The 22,113-nt window shown below is 39.7% G+C and overlaps 1 protein-coding gene across 2 annotated transcripts; it reads right to left on the bottom strand.

Annotated features, from left to right (window-relative positions):
- Window positions 1-2,748: 2,748 nt before the first annotated feature.
- cep78 (centrosomal protein 78) lies at window positions 2,749-12,331 on the bottom strand. 2 transcript variants are annotated; one of them, XM_040051000.1, is made up of 16 exons: window positions 12,184-12,331; window positions 10,816-11,084; window positions 10,542-10,717; window positions 10,317-10,389; window positions 10,109-10,212; window positions 9,495-9,669; window positions 9,286-9,399; window positions 8,911-8,975; window positions 8,716-8,818; window positions 7,323-7,437; window positions 7,063-7,105; window positions 6,839-6,979; window positions 6,647-6,724; window positions 5,935-6,116; window positions 4,403-4,550; window positions 2,749-4,007 (listed from the first exon to the last, which is right to left on the bottom strand). In XM_040051000.1, exons 2-16 carry the CDS (start codon window positions 11,075-11,077, stop codon window positions 3,411-3,413), a joined length of 2,376 nt encoding a protein of 791 aa, XP_039906934.1. In that variant the 5' UTR covers window positions 11,078-11,084; window positions 12,184-12,331; the 3' UTR covers window positions 2,749-3,410. The 2 variants fall into 2 exon arrangements, with proteins under 2 accessions (XP_039906934.1, XP_039906935.1); XM_040051001.1 differs by having other exon boundaries at window positions 12,201-12,321.
- Window positions 12,332-22,113: the final 9,782 nt, after the last annotated feature.

Here is a 22,113-nt window from a genome sequence, read left to right as displayed (position 1 = left end):
AAACTGGCGATTGAAGAGAGAGGATGTGAGTGGCCATGTAAGTCCCCCGACGGGTCCCGATGGCGCGAGCGCACCGCGGCGGCGGCCCGTCGCGACAGATGCTAGGGCAATGCTTCATGGGCTACCTCTGTCAACCCACACGCCGAGCCCCCAACCGTAGCAGTCATGCCTACCACGCCAGTTAAGGCACCTGGACATTTGCAGGACTTTGTGTGGGGTAATGGGGTCGTCGGGGACGACTGACCCCTTAGGTGGGGGCTATGTAGCGGGTCAGGACTGTTCGGGGTTCTGTTTGTAGTTATGTTTTGTGTATGTTGCCATGGTGACGGGTGACGCCCTCTCGCTGCGACAGTGTGTCCTTCCGGGGTCAGAGGGCGCCCTGTGTGTGTTGTTGTGGTTGCCGCGCTGAGCAGTTAGCTAGCGGCAGTGTTCTTCTGCAGATGTCAATAAACGGCTGTGCTCCCTGGCTAGCTCACGGGAAGCAAGACCAAACGACACCTCCGTCTCCACCTTGTCTGATTAAACATATCAGGTCCCCATAAGGAGAGTCATGTGCTAACGGCTGTCTAAATGACTCGGGTAAAGTTTGTAGCATGCATGCTTGTTGTTTTTGTCTGCTTCCACTTGTCTTTGCACTAGGATGATGTCGGCGTAAATGTGCAGTCATATTCGTTGTGTTCCCACTAGTGCTGTCAGCGTTAATCTCGTTGAAATGACGTTAACGTTAACCCCTGATCGCCCCGTGAGTGGGGCTAGACGGCCAACACGTTAACGAGCTAACTGCGCTAACACACTAGTTCCCACCCATGTAATTGAGCATTGCGTGGCACATCCAACATACTGTTTTACTTTAGTCCATGACGCGCTTACCTTCAGGGTCATACGTCACATGAAAACCAAAATAATTCCAAACGCCAGATCTGAATGAGGGTGGGGGAGGTTCAGTTTGCCATGTTGCAAGGAGAGCTTAACTTCTGTCTTGCTAGCTTGCCCTGCGCTCTTCCTTCTGACGATGCTGTCTGTGTTGAGCGCTCAGTGGATCTGCGCTCAACAGTGCAGCCTAGGCGGAGTAGTCGAACGCAGATTCACTGAGCGCTCAACACAGACAGCATCGTCAGAAGGAAAGTTGATAAAATAAATTACAAATTTTGTATTGTTTATACATATGCGTACCGAACCGAAAGCACTGTATCGAACGGTTCAATATCTATACGAGTATCGTTGCACCCCTACTGTTAACTGAAAGAAATGTTGCCATAAGCGGGATTTGAACCCAGGCCTCCCAGTCTGAGAATGGCTGCTCATCTCACTGAGCTAAAACACAGCTCAGCCCGGCAAGGAAAATCAGTGACCACACTGATAATGTGGAAGAAATGGGCAAAAAATATTGCATAAAAAATTCAATATCTCAAAAAGTATAGAAGATACACAAGATATCCGTGTATCTTCTTCAAGATATTTATTAGATATTTATAAAGAGATCCGAGGAGCTGCAGTGTTTTGCAGAAATGGCGCATCCCCGTGAGCAGTTATACTAGCAGCATGATACAAGGTAGGCTGAATTTGTAGCCAATCAGCCGAAACATACAGTCACAGAAAGATATCTGGAGCAACAAGAATAACAGGGATTTCAGAAATATGAGCAAGGTCTGGGATTTGCTGGAAAGTTGCAAAAAGAGAGATATCACTCAATTTCATGTCTCAGACGTCATAAACAGAAAAACAAAGTCAACATGTACACTTACTGATCACAACTACTAGCAGATATAGCTACCCCCCCCCCAAAAAAAAACCCATAAAAAGTTACAAAATTAATGTAATTAATCAACCTATTTTACATATATTTCTGTATTCCAATTAATTCTGTGTCAAAATATCTGGAAACATATAAAAATTGAAACTGAAATTGGAAGCTTTACGCACAATCTGTCACCTCTCCAGAGATCCGTTCTGTTTTCGGTTGACATTTGGTGCTTACGTGTTAGGATAATGTGTTAGAACTCTGTGTGCGGGCGTGCGGAGGTGAGGATCCAAATGCAGGACTCGAGAAGACTGAATTGCAACTGAACTACAGCTTTATTGCTGGCGATGAACAAAACATGAACTGAACAATGAACGCTGAGAACGGAAACACACAGGCACAATCTGAGAGTACGACGGGACGCTGAACACTGCAGGACAAGTACACAGGCAGGAACACGAGGGAGCGAGGAACAGGTGGGAACATCCCGGAGAAATTAGACTTAACGAGACAGAGGATGCGAAACTAGAAACACTGATATAAGATCTGAACCTTCAAAATAAAACAGGAAATCCACAGACAGAATACAGATAACTCTGACAGGGAACAGAAGGAACACAGTACAGAGGCCAGGGTGACATCAGGGGCAAGCGAATACACAAGCTAAGAAATACAGACCCACAAAAGTCGCGCTTTGCTCACAGTGAGTCAGGACTCCAAAAAAAACAAAAACAAAAACTGGAGTTTAAATATTCACACAAAAAATATTTCAAAAGTACTTTAGTTGTTTTCCCAGCAGGGATTTGTTTAATTTTCTTACCCTTGTGATACTTTAAGTTGGATTTTGAAAAATAACCTATCAAAAAGATGGTTTCTGACAATGAGAATAAAAGTTATGTTAAGGTTGCATTACTCAGTAGGCAGCTGTTCTTGTGGTTCATGATGAACAAACAGTTTATGTATGAGCACATGTTGAAAATGTTAAATGTCAAGTTTAGAATAAAGATAAGAACACTTTATTAGGTGTAAAATTGCAAAATAGTTTATTATAAACTAAATTTAAAGCAGAATAACAGGAACATTAAATTGTGCCATTATATATCATAAAGCCTTAAAAAAAACCCTCTAAATATAAAAAATCTGTCATTAAAAAAAATAACTTTAAAAATAACTTTAATGTCCAAAGCTTGTTTCACAAGTAAGAGCACATGTGAAACAAGGAATGACACTTTGCTTTAAGCTCCCATGCAATGTCTTGAAATTGTAAACTTTCTAGTATTTGATTGATTGCTACAAGAATCAGGATTATACTCGAAGAAACAGAGCTACAGATTTGAGAATGTCGCACTGAATTAAACTGTTCTACTGCAGATTCCCTGCACTTTATGAAAAACTTCAATAAGACTGTAAATGTAAATCTAAAATGTAAAAACAATAATATAAGGCCAATTTTTTCAATCACTTATTTATTTTGGTTTAAATGCAAAAAACATTTTGTTTCCCTAAACTGAAATGATTTGGACTGAAAATGCAAAAAAAAAAGAAAAGAAAAAAAAGAACAAAACATTTATAAAGGTGACAAAAAAAAATCTACAATTTAAACTCAGCGAATATCTAAACATAGAAGAAAAGGCACTGACACACAGGGAGAAAGTTTATGGTCGCCTAGTTACGATTCATTATCTGACTGAACCCCCAGACTCTCCAGAGATCTGACCTGCTCTAGAGCGCCTCTCCTAGAAGGGGCTTTCCTCTCTGACCCTTCTGATCCTGACTGACCTACTGTCACCAGCCTTCCATTTCCCCTGTTCCTTGACCCTACTGATCCTACAGACTCTTTGTCACTTAAAATGTCACTAACACTTGCAGACGAACCACCTCGAGATCTATTGCTATGAGAAGCACGGTTGTAAGTGTAGCTGTTGCTGAAGCTGTATCCATGGGAACTGTTGTTTCTGTGAGAGTTGCTGTTGCTCGTGGGGTGGCTTGGCCGAGTCTGGGAAGTTTTACCAAAGGAAATATTATCAAAGGACTTTTGGCTATAAAAACTGTGTTCAGAGCCTGAGTCGTGCTGGGTGTCAGGCTTTGAAAAATGATTTGCTTCCTCTTCTACATCCACTACACCACTTGCTGCTGGTGCAGAAGCCTGAGTGAAAGTTACATCAAGTGACCTTTCTTTATGAAGGGCTGCTCTAGTAGGGGATGGAGACTTGTGCAATCTGGTGTCAGACAATCCAACGGGGTAGGCAGACGGGGCACCTCCTACCTAAAAACCAGAAATTACATTTGATGAGACAATGTGAAAAACGATTCTATTCTAACTATTCTAATCAAAACTAAAACTGAAGTAACATTAATAATGTCTCATTAACAGATACTCCTCTCATCCTGAGCTGCAAAAGAGAATGTGAATGCATTAAACTATAATTCTTGAACCCAACAATCTGTAGTCAAAGTTAATCTACATTTCTGCTTGATGTGCTTACAAATCTAATGTCCACCATTACCACAGAGGGCAAGTCTACAGTGCTGTGAAGCAATGATTTATTTATCCACAATTTGCGTACAGATTTGTGCGCAAATTGGCTTATACAAACTTTAAAATATTCACCCCACCTGCCAACAGAACATGCTTCCAAAGTTTGCTTTGCATATTCTTACCAAAGACAGAGCATCGATCCTGTAACGCCCTCCAGGCGGTGATGCCGCACCATGCAAAAGTGGTTCTATTGTGGAGGAAAGCTGAGGTCTTCCCAGAGGGTGGAAATCTGACTTGTCAATTCCAGCCATTGAAGCTAGCTGACCTAAGCTACAAGAAATTTAAAAAAAGACACGCAATCAATTAAAAATGAACTTCCAGAGTCGATAACCAGCTAATACCAGCCTACCTTTTTCCTACAACAAATGCAAATAAAAAAATGATTATGGTAAGATGTGACTAAGATAATAAGATATTGGGTACACTGGTGGTGTAACAGTGTGAGGGGATATTTCCTTTGAAGCCCTTTATAACTGCACCACAGCTAATCTGACTATTCTCACTGATCCCTTTATGATCCCAGTGTACTCACCTTCTGATGGCTGCTTTCAGCATGATAACGTCATATTAGTCTTTGAACATGACGATGACAATGAGTTCACTGTACTCAAAGAGCCTCCACAGTCACCAGATCTTAATCCAGCAGAGCATATGTTTGCTTAATCTATTCTATTAATAATTAAGGTAGTTCTGAAAGCAAAAATGGGTTCAACCTTGTGCAAGAAGATGCACCTAACTAAGTGGCTAGTGGGCGCATTTTAGATTTAAAAAGATTCCAGAATGATACCCTGACTGAGTGAGTGACTGACTCAAAGATGTCTGCGAAATTAAACCTAACCCATGGGCTTTGGTTTCCACATATTAATCCAAGAAATGACAATGACAAACCTAGAGTTTCATTTTGAATGAAACCCATCCTGTCAGAATTAAACTGCAGAATCAATATCAAATTGGCCAATATTAAAATTAACTTCAGATATTTCCGAAAGAAACTGAAATCTAAGATGCACACCTTTTTTAAATATCACTAGTCTAATATTTTAGAAAATACACCTGTTTGACATCTTATCCCAAGTCAAATACGAGCCATTAACTACACAACCTGTGGTTTTTCCAAACATAACAATTTAATGATACATCACTAAGAGAAGTGTGTAATCTGAGTATATGCTCTTTCTATACCACTTGAGTGAACTTACTCTTGCAGACCACATTGTTACACTATAAATGATAAGAGCTACAATAATAAGCTGCTTCATCGTGCAGCTGAAATATTAAAGCTACACAAAAGTTTACTCACAGGGTGCCAGACTGTAATACTCTACAAAAATCAAGCAAACACTTTTCTGCAATGTTTTGTACGATGCACAAAGATCACTTTATAAAAAATAAAATATAATAAATAACTGTAGGTATCGTCCTAAAACACACATTAAATGTAACAAGGGGAAGAAAGACAGTTAAATATAAGCCACTTAAAATGGGGATTGAGGTCAAAACAAAACTAAAGGCCAACTTCTGGCTCAAGAAGTGGAAAAAAGCACACCCACACATAATGAAACTGAAAACTTTTTAAAGAACGGATTTTCAGTAAACCACGTAGGTCCTGTGACAACAGTGGCATTTTGTAATTGCTGCCATTAAAAATACCCACCCAGCATCTTTGAGCAAATCCAGGAAAGCGTGAAACTTAGTGAATGATGTCTCAATGCTCTCCAGAATTGCCTCATCTTCAAGAGCACTGGAAGCCGGTGGTGCTAATGCAGAGCCACTGGCAGCAAGTGCCTCTGACAGGGAGTGATTGGCATCTCGAAGGCGAGCATTCTCCAGCTCATACTGAACAGAAATTACATAAAGAATAAAGGCACAGTCTTATTTATTCATTAAAAAAAACCCCAAAAAACACGACTGTTCAATAAAACTGACTCTTCAATAAAGGACGAGCTGTTGCATCACTTCATGAAAAATCAATAAGTACCTCCCACCTGACTCACAAAGAATCACACTATTTTCTATAAACAACTTTGAGAATCAAATAACATGGGAAATAACACAGTTTCGATAGCAAAAGTACACCAATTAAACCAACATGCTGTTCTCTGTTAATTCCCTGGAGTAAATAACAACTTTAGATTTGCAGCCACTAGAATGCATGTAAAAATGTTGACCCATTTTTGTGTATTTCAAGGGTCTGTGATTTGGAACACGTTGGTCAAATTAATTTTCAAAGATTTTAAAAAATCAGCTGATTGTGAGAGGGTTGAGTTTCTATGGATTTTTATATGATTAAAACTTGCAATAAAGGAAAACATTAAAAATAAATAACAGGCATAAATTTATCTGTATGTATTACAGATTTTATTTACCTCGGTGAGCCTGGACTCAGCCTTCAGTCTGGCCCTCCGCTCTTCTCCGAGCCTCATACGGCACTCTTTTAGCTCCATCTACGGGGCATGGATCAGAAGAGCAGTGTGTGAGGTGGTTTTGTTTAATGAACTCTTCACATACCACATCTTTGACTTTAGAAGCAGCAAAAACACATTACAAAAATGACTAACCTGTATTTGTTCAAACCTCCGTGAAATGAATCTGTCCTGACGATTAAGAGATGGTCTCGGTTCCACTTCCACCACTTCCTCTTCATCATCCTCCTCTGCCTCTGAATCCGACTCCATGGTAACTTTCACTGTGGCTGCACCCTAATAAGATATTAACATTAATGCTGCTGTTTAGGGCTCTTTATTCATTACGCTGCATTAAACACAGACACAAGACAGCTTACCTGAAAGCTATGGTCTGTTACAGTAATTCCAGGAGGCAAACCTCTGCAGAAGCAAAAACATAGTATTAGTCTCTACATGACTATAATAAACAGTGAATGCTTTTTAAACATATAATTACATTCCCTACAGGTTTCCATATGCAGAAAAAATAAATTTCCAGACCCCAAAAACACACACACAATCCAAACTATCTTCCAAACTTATTAATGGAACATAGTTTTTGTTGTTTGCTTGTTGTTTCTTCTGAACATATCTTCACCTTTGGCGTCCAGCTCGTGCAGCAGCACGCCAAGGCACATGGGGGGTGCGTGATGGCTTAGGTTTCAGAGCAGCAGCTGAACTCCGTCCACCAGGAGATGGTCCTTTATGAGTGGCTGCAAAGAGAAGACATGTCCATGAATTCTGAGAAATCTTCACCTCTAAGAAGGGCGCAGCGTTGATGATGCAAAGTCCTCATAGTATTATGAACTGTACTTTATCGCCATTTATTAAAAGTGCCTTGAGGTGTCTGTTGTGATTCGGCACTGTATAAATGAATAATAATCAATCCATCCATCGTCTTTTGCCATCCAATTCAGGGACGTGGGGGGTCTGGAGTCTATCCTAGGAGTCTCAGGGCGAGAGGCAAGGTACACCCTGGACAGGCCGCCAGTCTGCCACAGGGCTAACACACAGAGACAGACAACCATTCACACTCGCATCCACACATATGGGCAATTAACCATCATCAATTAACCTAACCTCACTAACTGCATGTCTTTGGACTGCAGGAGGAAGCCGTAGGAACCCACACAAACATGGGGAGAACATGCAAACACCACACAGAAAGACCCTGGCCTGATAGAGGACTTGAACTCAGGGCCTTGCTGTGAGGCAACAGTGCTAATCACTGCATCACTAGGCATTAATGTGCATTAATAATATTTAATTAAACTGAACAGTGATAAATGATAAACTGATAAATCTTTGCTTACAGAAAATTGTTAGGTCCCTCCCAATAATAACACAAGATATGCGCAAAATAGTGGAAGTGATTATAATGGCCAGCAGAACATGTGTGTGGGCTTTCCATGAATTAATCAATGCAAAAATGATAAGAACTACATGCTTTGTGAAACTAGCAGATATTACTTGCTTCTAACAAGCAGGGTATAAACGTCACAAGCAAATAGATGAAAGACTAATTAATCTAGGTGAGTATCTACTGAAATCATCCTATAAATAAGGGCAAAGTCAACTAAACCATAATCAAACACATCACAAATTCAAGATTATTTTTGCACCTATCAGCAGGAGAAACAAAATAAAATCACAATGAATTCAGTTCTTACCATGTCTCCAGATGACTTAAAAATTTAATTTGAGAAGTTGAAAAGACACCGAGAATAAGCAATACTATACTACTTACTATACTTTACACTGCACACACACATGCACAAAAAACCCCAACATAAAACAGAGAAATGTGCCTATGCTCATAAAAATAAATGAATAAATATCTGTTTTGAATAGGCTGATTTTAGGTGTACAACCAGAAATACTGAAATTACTGTGTTTTGTCTGACTAGGGAGACAATAACATGGAGTTACATGCAGTCTGTCTGTGTTTATCTGGAACATGGAACAAGAAAAATGTATGTATACATAAATACCTATTCTAAATGCAGCTTTCCCTCTGACTGTACTGGGTAATGCTCTCCTCCTTGGACCAGAAGCTCTCTGTGGTTCTGACGCTGCAGGCTTGATCCAGCAATACTGCAGGACAACATAAGGAAGACACATGCATACAAATACACCACCTAGAGCAATGGTTCCACCCCCCCGGAATATTTCTCCCAAAAACTTACCTCTGGTGACTGTCCATGACCATTCATTAGTACTTTCTCTATTATAGTTTTAATTAGGAGTTTATCTGAAAGGAAAACTCAAAATCAGTGAAGATTCAGTACCAGAAACATTTCTAGAAATTTATGTTTCGTTGGTTTAGAGATGAACTACTACATGACTGATGTAATTACAGTATTACTCAAATGATTTTTCTACAATTGGAAAGTGCCACGCACACACAGAATTTGGTTTGCATTAATATGTCAAATGGAAACGTAAAAACAAACCAGCTCAAGCAGTGGAATGAACAATATTTGATCAGTTTGGGAAAAGTGCTATTAAGTCTGGAAAAAAAACAAGAAAATGCTATTGCCTTGACTTAGGTAGCAACTTACCAACTAACGGGTTACCACGGATATCCAGCACACACAAAGAAGAATTCGTTTTCAAGGCTTCTAGCAAACGACGAGCGCCTTCGTTGGAAAGACCACATCTTTGCAGGTCCACAGCTGTTTTACAAGCCAAAAATCAGAAACAGAAATCCTATCAAAAATTTGTACAATAAGGAAAACAACAAACACCACAAACTCACAAATCTACTAACCTTTAACCCAGAGGTCTTCAGCAAGTTCACTCGCAAGAGCCGCAGCACCCCGGTCCCCAATTAAAGTGTTACAGTTAAGTGTGACACGGCGAAGACCTCCCATACCCTCAAACTGCGGCTGTCGATACCTCAGAGACTCCGCCCACGCCGTACCATGTCTTTGCATACCCTGATGCTTTAAGATAAATAAAAGGATTCTTACAAAAGTTGTGATGAAAAATTTTAAGACTCTTCCACTTCTATTGCTGAACGAAAAGGCCCACATCGTCTTATTCTGTCTTTTATCTTTTATTACATAATGTTCTGACTGACTGATAACTTCTCTCTCTAAATCTTCTAGGCTTAAGCTGCATATACACTGGAAGCGATTCAAGGCCACGTTTTGACTAGAGACCATAGAAAGTGAACAAGTAAAATCGCTTCCAGTGTGTATACAGCTTTACAATCCCTCTGTCAAAAAACATGCTGCTGTAATCTGCACTGTGCACCTCAATTTTTTCCCTAACAAACTTTTTTAACAATTATTATCTGGATAGTTTACAATTATTAAATAATCATCTCTCAATAAAAAATAAAATAGACTGCCAGATGACACTGAAAATCAAATACTATACCTTGATAATATTGGCCATGTGCTCTGCCCCCCTCCAGGTAAGACTGCATCCACTAAAATCCACTGCCCTGATGTTAGCAGAATACTTAACGCTTTGGCAAATGACTAAAACATATAGAAACATAGAGAACACACAGTTACACAGGTAACATACAATACAAACTCCTTTCCTGAACAAAATTAGGAGACAGTAATATAATTGCACATACCCTCTAAGCCCTCATCACTGATTGGACAGTTAACCAGAGATAAGTTTTCCAAGGAAGTGCTTTTTGCAAAACCCTAGATTAGGATCATTTCAACAAAGAACTTGTTTTAATAAATGTCCATTCTAAGAGTGAACAAAAAAGCAAAAAACACAGAAAAAGTTCTGAATAACATTTTTAAAAATTAAACAGTTACAATGCTTTGCTTTTAAAATGCTCTGCTTTCACCTTTGTCAGGGTGATGAGGTCCCTTTCTCTCAGTGGAAGTCCATTGAGCTGCAGCGTCTTGAGGTTGGGAGAGACGGTGAGGCACTCTCTGAGGGCCTTGCACAGCTTTAATGTCATATCCTTGGAGCGAATAGCTGGAATCTTCCTCCTGAAGCTAGACTTAAGATATCTTCTATCTGAAACCAACAGTGACATTGTTGTTTTAAGTAAAATCTGAAAATCAACAAGTTTCTAACAGACAATTAAAATCGTATAAACTGTTTCAATAACGTACCTGCCTCTCCAGAAGCCAAACTAGCTTGGTATGTGCTACTTATTGCTATGTGGTGCAGGTGTTTGTTAATGGATATAGAGCTGAGAACAGGTGGCCAGTCTGTTAGCTTCAGCTTGTCTCCATTAAAGTCCAGCATCCCTTTGTTGAGGTTCATTTTAACTGCAGGAAGGGGGACAGATTCCTGCCTGGCACAGGCAAACTCATAGTAAGCCATAAAGTCCTGAGCACCCTGCCGCCGAATCTGAGCGCTGTCCGGGGCCATCTTTGATCTAGGAATAAAAATATTCAAAATAAGACAAAGAGAACTATTTAAATTGGTAGGAATACTTCAAGATCACAGTAATGGAAAAACAGCACACATCACGGCAACTTTACTTTTACACCATATCGTATTTTTCATACAATTGCTTCAATTTAAGTAGAAAATTCTCCTATTTCTGTGTATATGATTACATCTTTGTCTTCTTCCTGAAGCTGGTCCTTTCAAGGGTCGACACAGAGGATCACGTGCCTCCATCTCACCCCATCTCTAGCATCCCGTTCTGTCACACCAACCCTCTGCATGTCCTCCTTTACTACACCAAGAACCTCCTCTGAAGTCTTCCTCTTTCCCTCCTGCCTGGCAGCTTCATATTCAACATATTTTATCCAATATTGTCCAAACTGCTCTTTAATTTCACCTCCAAAACACTTAACCTGAGCCGTCTTTCTGATATACTTTTCTGATCTTGTCTATCCTGGCCACCACCTTAGAAACCTTTGCTTTCACTGGTGTTATCCTTCTGTCACAAATCGACACCTGACACTCGTCTCCAACCACTCCACCCTACCTGCACTCGCTTCTTCACCTCTCTCGTGCACCGTCCTTTGCCCTCGATTGTTGACTGCAGGTATTTAAATATATATATAATTAGACATCTGCTGAAAAAGTTCTAATTCTTAAACAAGTGCTTGTTCAAAGGGGTTCTCTGATTCTTTCATTTTTCTTTATATTATTGCAGCGCCTCTACCTTACAACATAAAGCACCTTGAGGCGACTGTTGCTGTGATTTACAATCCCTCTGACACAGATCACAAGTTTTGTTAACATTTCAATGTCAACCTTACAATAAAGCTAATCGTTGACTTTCACTGATTTTGAATCTTCACCAGTTATCTATGCACAGTGTAACCGCTTTCTCTCATTAAGTGCAGAGCGCTAAGGTTAAACCAGTGGCGTTAGCTCAGCTCGGCTCCTAGCAACCAAAGACTGTCTATGCTAGCAGTCAATGTCAGCATCAGGGTCTAGAGCTGCTGTTTTTAATTGTGCCTTCATGCATTACACAGCTGGATTTAATCAAAATAAAATAATATAATGTACTTTCATACCCAACTAAAGACTATACCGTCGCGGGACTGATGTATGACTTTTCCTCGACGTTGCTTGACAACTTCAGCGGTCTGTTATTGTTGACAACATAAACGACCGCTCAAAAGTGGCGCTGTAGTGCCAGCAAACCCACGCCCACTTCTTCCTCAGTGTACCATTTGCAGCTCTAGCCAGAGATCTGCTGCCATCTATCAAAGCGGAGCGGTAAAACATATCACAGGGAGTCACAGCCAATGACTGTACGGTCATAACCTATTTAGAGAAGCTTGAGTACATAATAAACTATCCAGTTGTAAAACAGATGACAAACCAAAGAACAAAGAAATCAAAGAAGTTAATCTGCATTCCCCACTGGGCCTAAATTTTAGGAAATAAATGTGTATAATAACCGTTTTGGCTAAGCAAATTTGTGCAAAAATGGATTTGGATTTAAATGCACTGATAAAGATATCCCTATTCTGGTGAATCAACCACTCCTAGTTGAATGAATGTGATGTTAAAAGTTTCTTTCTGCCATTTAGAAATCAGAAATCAGAAAGGGTTTTATTGCCAAATGTTGAGCAGGTTTAAAACATTAGGAAATTGCTGCGGTACTTAGTGCGTTATAGTTAAACTGTGGATGCTCCAATTCTACTTAAAGGAACACACAGCCACTCTCCATATCCTGTTTGGGAGGAACAGCCACAACCTTCAATTACGTCATTCTAAGAAGTGAATTCAGTGAAACAGTCTTCTATGTAATCATTTCCTTTTTGGTCATTTTGTTGACTGCTTTAGCACTACCTTTATGAGATTTTGAAGCAGATACAATATTCACATCATTTATGACTTGAAAAAGATAATAATACTAGAAATTAATGTTGTATTTTTACGTTTTGTATAATGTATTTAAACAATTCCAATACAGTAAAAATTAGGGCATTTGACAGCTCTAAAATGCACTAAACTATTTTTTAAAGACTCTCTCATATTCACATTACGCAGTCAACTTTCTTGAAAGTTGTCCAGGATGAGACAATGAACTTTCTTTCTTGGGGCCATCAGTCAGGTGGCACGTCTCACATGTAAGAAAGCATTGTCTTTGTTCGGCAGACTGCAGGGAAAGGCTGCATTGAGCAGTTGTGTTTGTTGAATGTAAGATAAACAGATTTGTGAAATATTTTCATATCTAATCTTGATTAATGGGTTGGCATGGCAGAGTTTCTTTACTCAGGAGGATTTGTGAAGTAGCTGGTCTGTTGGTGGTAATCAAATATTGTGGGGTGTGCCGAGTTCCTGTTGATGCTCACTCTAGATTATTTCAGAGCTTTTTCTTTCAAATATTTCAATTAATAATATCTTTTAATATTTAGGCTACTTATGTCTTGAATATGATTAAGATTTTACTGGTCCTCATCCCCAGATCAAACCCCTACCCACTTATTTTAAGTGTGATCCTCATGACTTTACCTCAGCTGAGTGCCAGTGGACTGACACTCACTTGTATGGTATGACATGAGGAACTCACAACTATGTGAACAAGAGTTACAAACTCTCACTCACAAACATCACCGACTGCATAACCAGTGGGCCGTAGAACTCATTCACAAAACAATGCTACCCTTACTAAAAAAAACACAGAATAGGACATGCATATCTGCATTTTTCACACGGTACCACTGATTCTGTTTTCTTTCTGCTTTGAGTGTGAGGGTGTTAAAGGTTTCCAGCACTATCTTTCCATCTTCCTTTTTCATCCCACATTCACCATATATATATATACATACACACACATATATACATACATACATACATACATGAATTCCCTTCTCGGCCCTGCGGGCAGTCTTTTATTCAAGCCAGGGTCCCGACATCTTTGTCCAGATGTTGTTCCTGGAATATGTTGGAGCCAATCCCCTAGCTTGGGAATCACCACACCTAGTGCTCCGATTACCGTTGGGACCACTGTTACCTTCACCCTCCACATCTTCTCCAGCTCTTCTCTGAGCCCTTGGTACTTCTCGAGTTTCTAGTGTTCCTTCTTTCTGATGTTGCTGTCATTTAGAACCGCTACATCTATCACTACGGCTCTCTTCTTCCACTTGTCTACCACCAGTATATCTGGTTGCTTAGCCATCACCATTTTGCCGGCCACTTAGTTATGCCGTTCCATGTATGCCCTGCCTGCTAGCATCTTGCGCCCTGCTGTTATGTGCTGAATTGTCTCAGGGGCATTTTTACACAGCCTTCATATGGGGTCTTGCCTGGTGTGATGTCCTTTATTCCAGCTTCGTCCAGCCATTGGCAGGATTTCTGGATGTCAGCCACCTCCTCTATCTGCCGGTGGTACATACCGTGCAGGGGGTTGTCCTTCCATGATGGTTTCTCCTCTTCCTCCTCTTTCTTGGGTTTCTGCTGCCTGAGGTATTCACTGAGCACGCGGTTAGTTGGGGTCATCTTCCTGATGTATTCGTGGATGTTCGCTGCATCATCATGGACTGTGGTGCTGATACTCACTTGTCCCCAGCCTCCTTCTTTCCACTTAGCATGTAGGGGTGGCTGTAGCTCAGGTGGTAGAGCAGCTCAGCCATTAACCAGAAGGTCGGTGGTTTGATCCCAGTTTGCTCCAGTCTGCATGCCAAATATCCTTGGGCAAGATACTAACCCCATGTTGCTCTGCAATGCATCCATCAGAGTGTGAATGTGTATGATTGTTAGATAGAGCACTTAAGAGTTTAGAAGAAGTGCTTGTGTGAATGTGTGTGATGGGTGAATGAATTAGTTGTATAAAGCGCTTTGAGTGCTCAGACAGAGTAGAAAAGCGCTATATAAGAACCAGTCCGTATACCATGTACGTACGACTACACGCCTCTGGAGAGGGCGTTGCAAGTTCGATTCCCATCTGGGGGTGTCTGTATCCAGTAAGGGTCCTAGACTAGACCCGCCCATGCTAACCAAGCCTACCTACCTACCGCAGACATGAGCGAGAGACAGAAATATGAAGTCATATCAGCTCGGATGTTGCCCGGATCAACAAGGTCTGTGTCAGGTGTTGAGGAACCGGGGCACCCGGGGCACCCTCAAGAATTGGGCTACTGGGGGCATTGGTGGGCAAGAGATGAAATATATATAATCGCCATAGCATAATGTACATTATTTATGAATAAAATGACATGAAACATGAGACTTAAGTTTGGCTGCTTTGACAGTTACAGTCTGCACTTTGAGTTGTTGTTTTTTGTGTTTTTTGTTTTGTTTGTAGAAACTGTTCTGTGGTCAACCCACAGAAGGGACACAAAGAGGCAACCTGTATTTTAGACCAGTGTACACCGGTAGCTGTGAATCCTCTTGGTCTTGGCAGTGATTCTGCTGAATTCAGTCACAAACGTCTCACCAACACTGCACATGTAGTGATGGTAAAAAATAAATATAAAACTTAAATATATATATATATATATATATAAAAACTTTTGTTTTATGATGTTGTCAAAACACCCTTTCCCCTTAGCGTGTCCAGTGGTGCCAGTTAAGTTGAACACTGTTGCTAATGCCTGGAATGCCACTGTGGTATCACAGAGTGAGTAGGAGAGCTATTCCTTCTTGGCACTTGCTTCCCAAGTAGACCTTACCAACCGTTAAAAAAAAAAAAAAAATCAGTAATTTCGGCACATTTAACTTAACGCAACATAAATGTATTTATAAATAACACTGAAAAACTACTCACATTGACAAAAGAAGGTTGATTTAAAATGTATTTAGTGAAAGTAATGATTTTATCTTTCTAAACTTTAGGTTGAATGCTTGCAACTGAGTTAAGTGTATTGTCTGGAAGTCTATAGGCAACCTTCTGTAAGCATGAAAGGTCCTCTAATGATGAAAGAGACTTGTTGAAATATAGTTTCCCATATATATTCTGTTTTAAAAATAGATGCAATTTTGTATACTTGTTACTTATAGTTTAAACAATTTTAGCAAACACACCCACACAGGGAATTTTTAAGCATAAGAGGAAGCTAAATGTGGACACACAACAGAGAAAAATAGCTGTGTGCCTTGGTATTACCAGGTTGAACCATCAGGGGAAGTAAGGAGTGAAAGGCAAGAAAGGCAGAGCCACAGTGGCTCAAAGTGGCCTCCAGAAAATGCAGTCACCAAGAGGTGGAGTGGCTCAGAGGCAGAGGTCAGCCAGGTCAAAAAATTTAACAGGACGGTCAGATGAACTAGTCTTATTGATTAACGTAGTAGATCCTTTAATCTGCTGTCATGGTGGCATTGAAAACAAGTATATGAACTTGCAGCAATGGAAGGCAATACCATGGCAACCCACTGACACACCTGAAACTACCACTGAAATCAGACAAAGGGAAAGAGCGAGTGAGGGACGGAAAGAACGCCTACTTAGAGGGGAGAGGCTGGATACTTAAGCATTTAAAATGGTGTGGCATTTTTCCAAAAAACATCCATTTGTGGTTTCCTAACTGGTGAAAGCAGATAAAGCTAAGTTGTAAATGAATTAGAAGTGCCAGTGATTCATCATCCACAGAAGCTGGAGAAACAGGAGATGGGGAAGAACTTACAGTAAACACTCTATATTCACATTAAAAGCAGTAAACAGAATAAACACTTGCTAAATGTATTTTTTTCTACAAACTCCAGACTTGGAATTTCGAGAACCACACCCAAGGTTGCCAAACCAATAACCAGGAGATAAACATTTTCCTGCTGTTTCCATAAACCAGCCTGTTCTGTTTAGACACTTTTGGCAAATTTAACTCCCTTATACAGTAATGTACACATATCAACATCATTAAACATCTGGTAGTCATACTGACTTTGGCAGCAGAGGTTTCCCTGAACTTCATCGATTGTGAGAAGACTGCAAAAGAAAAACCAAGACTGCAAAAGAAAACCCCCCAGAAGTGGTGTGCTACCCACAGCGCCAAGATCTTGACATTATTTTCCAGGTTTTTGTAGAGAACAGACTGAAGAGATTGTTTTTCTACATTCTTAATAATCCCTAATAATTCTATACCACTGCCTTAAAATACACATTTATTATTACACTTTGCGTGATGATAAATGGATAAAATCAGCATTTCTGTCCATCAGTCTGCACAGAACAATATATTTTCTTTTTTCCTTTTTTGTGTTGAAAATTAAAACTACTTTACAATAGTCTTCAGTCTCTCACTTTAGAACTTTCTAGAATACAGTTTTGCTTCTGCTTTTGAATCGTTTGAATGGGATTTATGATTTTCTTTTTTCGGTGGGTCACGCAGGGCGAATCTGAGACTTTTGCCAGCACTAATTCCATGTTGTGTTGGTTGTATGCTTTCGGGTTACCTTTGTCAAGTTTAACAATCACAAAAATCAAAGGTCATTTGTTTTCTGGCGGAAAGACTTTCTTTAAGGATTGCGTCTGGCTTCCTCATTTTTAACCAGTCTCTGGTGCTGAGAAGCATGCCCATGCCATGATACTACCATCACTATCCCTGAAAGGATTCTCATTCTTTATCCATCCCTTATGCTTCTGAGAGCTCTGTCACAGTTTTCTACAGAGAGCTCCTGGGCTTCATACCTTGTCCTGACATCCAGTGTGAATTGTTTGACCTCGCAGGTCTAAAGGTCTCCTTTTTCTAAACTATGTTCAATCAGTCTATTTGGACTAAGCTCTGGTCCAATCTAACAGATAACTAAAGCAAAGAGAATGAAACAATAAGTGGAAGAATTTTGTTTTAGTACAACATTTAGCCTATTATTTCAAATGACTGAAATTTGTGGAAAAATAAAAGAAATGCTTAAAAAATGTACACTTTAAAAAGAAAAACTCAGTTTTTTGGGGGGTTATATTTCTTGTGTTTAATCTGGTTTTATATGCTTTTTCTCTCTATTCTTCATTTTTTTACTTAAAAAACATAAAACGCCCAAAAGGGTTGGGCTTTTGATTTTGTATTAAAAAAACAACAACAAAAACATTTTCATCAGTTTAAACAAAATGTTTAAAAAGTGTTATATGGATGTCTTTGGAACCACATGACACACACACAAAGTGAAAATAAATAAACAATAAATCAATTCAATTTGCTGTAAGATGAAAAAACAGGGATTTCACATAACATCACATCTAAAAATCGAAGCTGATTTTTTTATTTTTTTTTTAATTATTTTTGGTGTTTTTTGTACTATCATAGAGTAGTTGTTTTCTCGGGTTTGTCCTGCGTGTCCTGAACGCGGCACGACAACGCCCTCTCCCTGTGTGAACTGCAGGTTACAAGAATCCTATTGGCTAGTCCAGACGTCTACTCGCGGTTCGCTGTATTCCAGTAATCCCAACCCACTCGGGAGTCATTGGGCACGGTCCAACAGCACGGCAGGGACAGGGGCTGGATCGAGAAGATATCGTGGCTCTTTAATTATTTATCACGTCATTAAGGAGCAGGATTAATTGAATATATATCCGAAACATCAACGAAAACCAGTTCTCGTCACATCAGAGGTAATTTCGCTGTTATTTGTGTTCGGACGTCCTGCTAGCGATAGTTCGTTTAGGGCAGCTACTCCAGCTAACAGTGTTTTCCAAATATCGGTGGCCTGTCTGCGTGTGTGTGGTGGGTGGCTTCTAAGTGACTTTACAATGACTGTCGGCTGACTTTATCCCCTGTTATTATCATTAAAACTATTGTTAAGAAGTCAAGGGAAAATGAAACGGTTCATATTTAGTTACCGTGTAGTTTAATATAATTACAGTGTGTGCGCGTTTTTAAAGATGCGTTTGCTGTTGCGGTATTCCCCATGCTTCTCACTTGCTAATGCTAATGATGCAAACTGTCCGTCCTGTGATGGTGCAGTTGGGCTGGTCTGTTAAACTGAATCAGCCACAAATTCACATAATAGTTTAAAAACGAATAAATGGATGACGGTTACAGCTTTTGATTGTTTTGCTGTGTATTTGGGACCCACAAATTTGAACTGTGTATGGTGATAATGTATATTTTGTAATTATGGGATTATGGTTTACAGATTGAGAGGTCAGTTTCTTAATCAGGTAGTCAGTGTGTTGCAGTATGGATTGGGCATTTGCCGCCTCTATCTTGTGTCTCTTGGTATAAAACAGGTCCATGTTCATTTTGAAACGAAACTGTGAACAGATAAAAAAATATGCACAGACAGGTAAAGAGATCCCCTATCTGGGAACATGCAGCATGTTCTTACAAAACCCTGGGTGTGTATTTTATCATACTCTATCATACCCTACCCAGTAGCTGCTTAATATTACAGGCAACAGTTCATACCATTTGTGACACCTAAAATCAGGGATACAGGCAGCGCACAGTTAAGGTGCCAGTGAATCAGCAGGCGATCCTTCATAAGTGTTAAAGTATCTGCACATGACAAGTGAGGCAAATGATCCCTTGTTGCATTTTATTTATTTATATCTATTTGTTCAAACCTAACAGAAAGCTGTCACCCTGTTATTTTTAACTTCTTCATCTTTTCAGTAGTAGTAATAAGAGTTATCTTCTGTATCCTCTTCGTACGTTACTTTTATTAAATTCTGATGGATTTAATAAAAATAGATACATTATTGCATCATGTAGTCTAGTAGTTTTATGACTCAACATGGGACATACAAGCAGCAGACATAACAATCTGGAAAAATATGTTTCACCTACCCCTAACTGGGAGGACAATAGGTCCCCTGTTGGTATGTTTGCTTTGCAAATGGTCACTTGGTTGTTTCCGCTAGAAGCTAACCTACTGCTAGTTTGCATAGTTCTCTTTTTGGCTTGCTTGATTTAAACTGTAGTCAGTGTGTGTTTATTTGGCTTAAGTCAGAAGCTAGGAAGCAAAAACGTAAAAACTGTGAGCTGTACTCACTTCCAGTTGTTTTTTTTTAGATTAGCATTTTCATCCATAAAGAACTACAGGGAATAGGGAAGGAAGGAAATGCCTTGTGGTTGACATCCAAAAGCTACACACACACATACATACACACACACAGAGGACTCAATGTCTTCTTTCCACTGAGGTCAGAGCACCGACATTTCACACGGACATTCATTTGGTAACTTTCCCTGTTTTCACTTATTCTCTAACAAGCATCCGGTCTTCCCCTCTTCCCATTTAAAGGTCGGACATAAGTAGCTGAAGCTTTAGCTCGTGTTTCAAAATGTCACCTCAGCTACATAGAGCCACTCAGTGCTTACTTCTTTGGTCACAGTGGTCACTGTATGACAGAGTAATGGCAGCTTTGCTGAGCGTAGGCTGAGAACAGGCAGACAACTGTTTCCCTGGATTCGGCAAAGGAAAATCTTATCAAAGGTTTTGATTGCCTTTTGTTCAAATAGTATGCATCTGTATGTACATATGAGCAGACATAAAAATGATAAGCTCATGCAATATAGTCTGCTACCTGGGGCAAAATGCTTACTGACAAAACATTGCAGCATATAAAAGGTTTATCAAACAAAGTTACATCTATTTAGGTAGGTGTGGTATTTTTCTAAGCTTTTTGTAATGTTTTGCTTGAGTAGTTGCTTTTTAGCTTAAAGCAGTGGTGGTTTGGTGTAATTTTGGCTTTGGCTCTCATTCATTTTTATTTTCGTCCTGGTCTCAGTTCTAGTGGGAACAACGATCCCTTTATATGATCTTTAAACGTCAGGATGTCTTTTGGTACATTTACAGGAGACAGATTAATAACTGTTACTCTTACTGTGAAAAGCATTTCTCATGTTCTGTTGGTGTGGGGAAAAATATTGTTGGAATCTGGAAACTTGTAACTATAATAATCTTATTCTTACTTTGTGTCATATAAAATAAAAACAAGGTTTAATTATTAACTCCCCTGGGCAAAGGACAAGTGCACTAGCCAAGACACATACAAACAAACCCTTGGGAGAAAACAAGCACCTAACTTTGCGTCTGTCAGTAACTGTTTGTATTATTTGTGACTTGTGAAATCCCTGAAGCACTAGACATGGGAAATGGGTGTTTGAATATTAATTGACATTTTAACAATTTGATGTACGACATGTTGGAGAAATAGTTGCATCACATCAGCAGCCAGTCCTGCATGATGTATGGAAGTACACTTGGATATTTTCCATGGCTTTCCCCTAAACGTGGCTTTACACAGCTGCACAGTGTGGTGGTGTGGATAGAGGCGCAGGCTCAAATACAATGGCTTGTGTTTCACTGATTGTTCATTTCTTTGGTCCCGCTGTATTAAAAAGCAATGACAGCTCTGCTGACTGCAGGCTGGAACACACGCAAAGATTGCCTCCACATTTGGCTAAAGATAATACTATCAGTCACAGGGCCTCGTTGCTCTTTCCAGTCTGTATTTGTAAGGTCATTTGTGCAAATGAACAAGGGCAGAAATCACACAACCACAAAGTATCTCCCATCGCCTGAGGCAGATTAAAGTGTAATTCATCATAATATTTATGTATATAGACAATAAGATTTTTGTAATATTTTGAGGTGTTTCTGTCCAAGCACAGGTAATTCTGTCTCTGTCTTCTTTTTCAGTTTAGTTTTCAGTTTTTGTTCAGTTTTATTTTGTCTTCTGGCCTTGATTGTAGCATCAATAAGAATCCACATAGCAATAACAGTTTATCTTCATACTTTTCTCAGTTCTTGTGTTTTAGTTTGACACTAGAGTTAAGAGTCAGTTATGGTGGCCCTGAAAGATCAAACACACTGCAACTTAGAAAAACACCAGCAAATAGAAAAATGCTGCAAAATACACAAAAAAAGAATGGAAATTAGCAGAAGTATGTTTTGGGCTGTGAGGGAGAAAATGATGCAAGTTAATTTGTGTTTTATTTGCATGGTTCATATAATACTGTAGATCCATGTTTGCTATGACTGCTAGCTTATCTCCCCAAAAACACTTCCTTTGTGTTTTGTGAGGCTTTTTATGAGCTTTTCTATGTTTTTTTTCTCTT

Source organism: Simochromis diagramma, unplaced genomic scaffold (assembly GCF_900408965.1).
Source record: "Simochromis diagramma unplaced genomic scaffold, fSimDia1.1 OVJJ01000131.1, whole genome shotgun sequence".
Classification (NCBI taxonomy): Eukaryota; Metazoa; Chordata; class Actinopteri; order Cichliformes; family Cichlidae; genus Simochromis; species Simochromis diagramma.
This window is presented reverse-complemented; position numbering and strand designations above follow the sequence as displayed.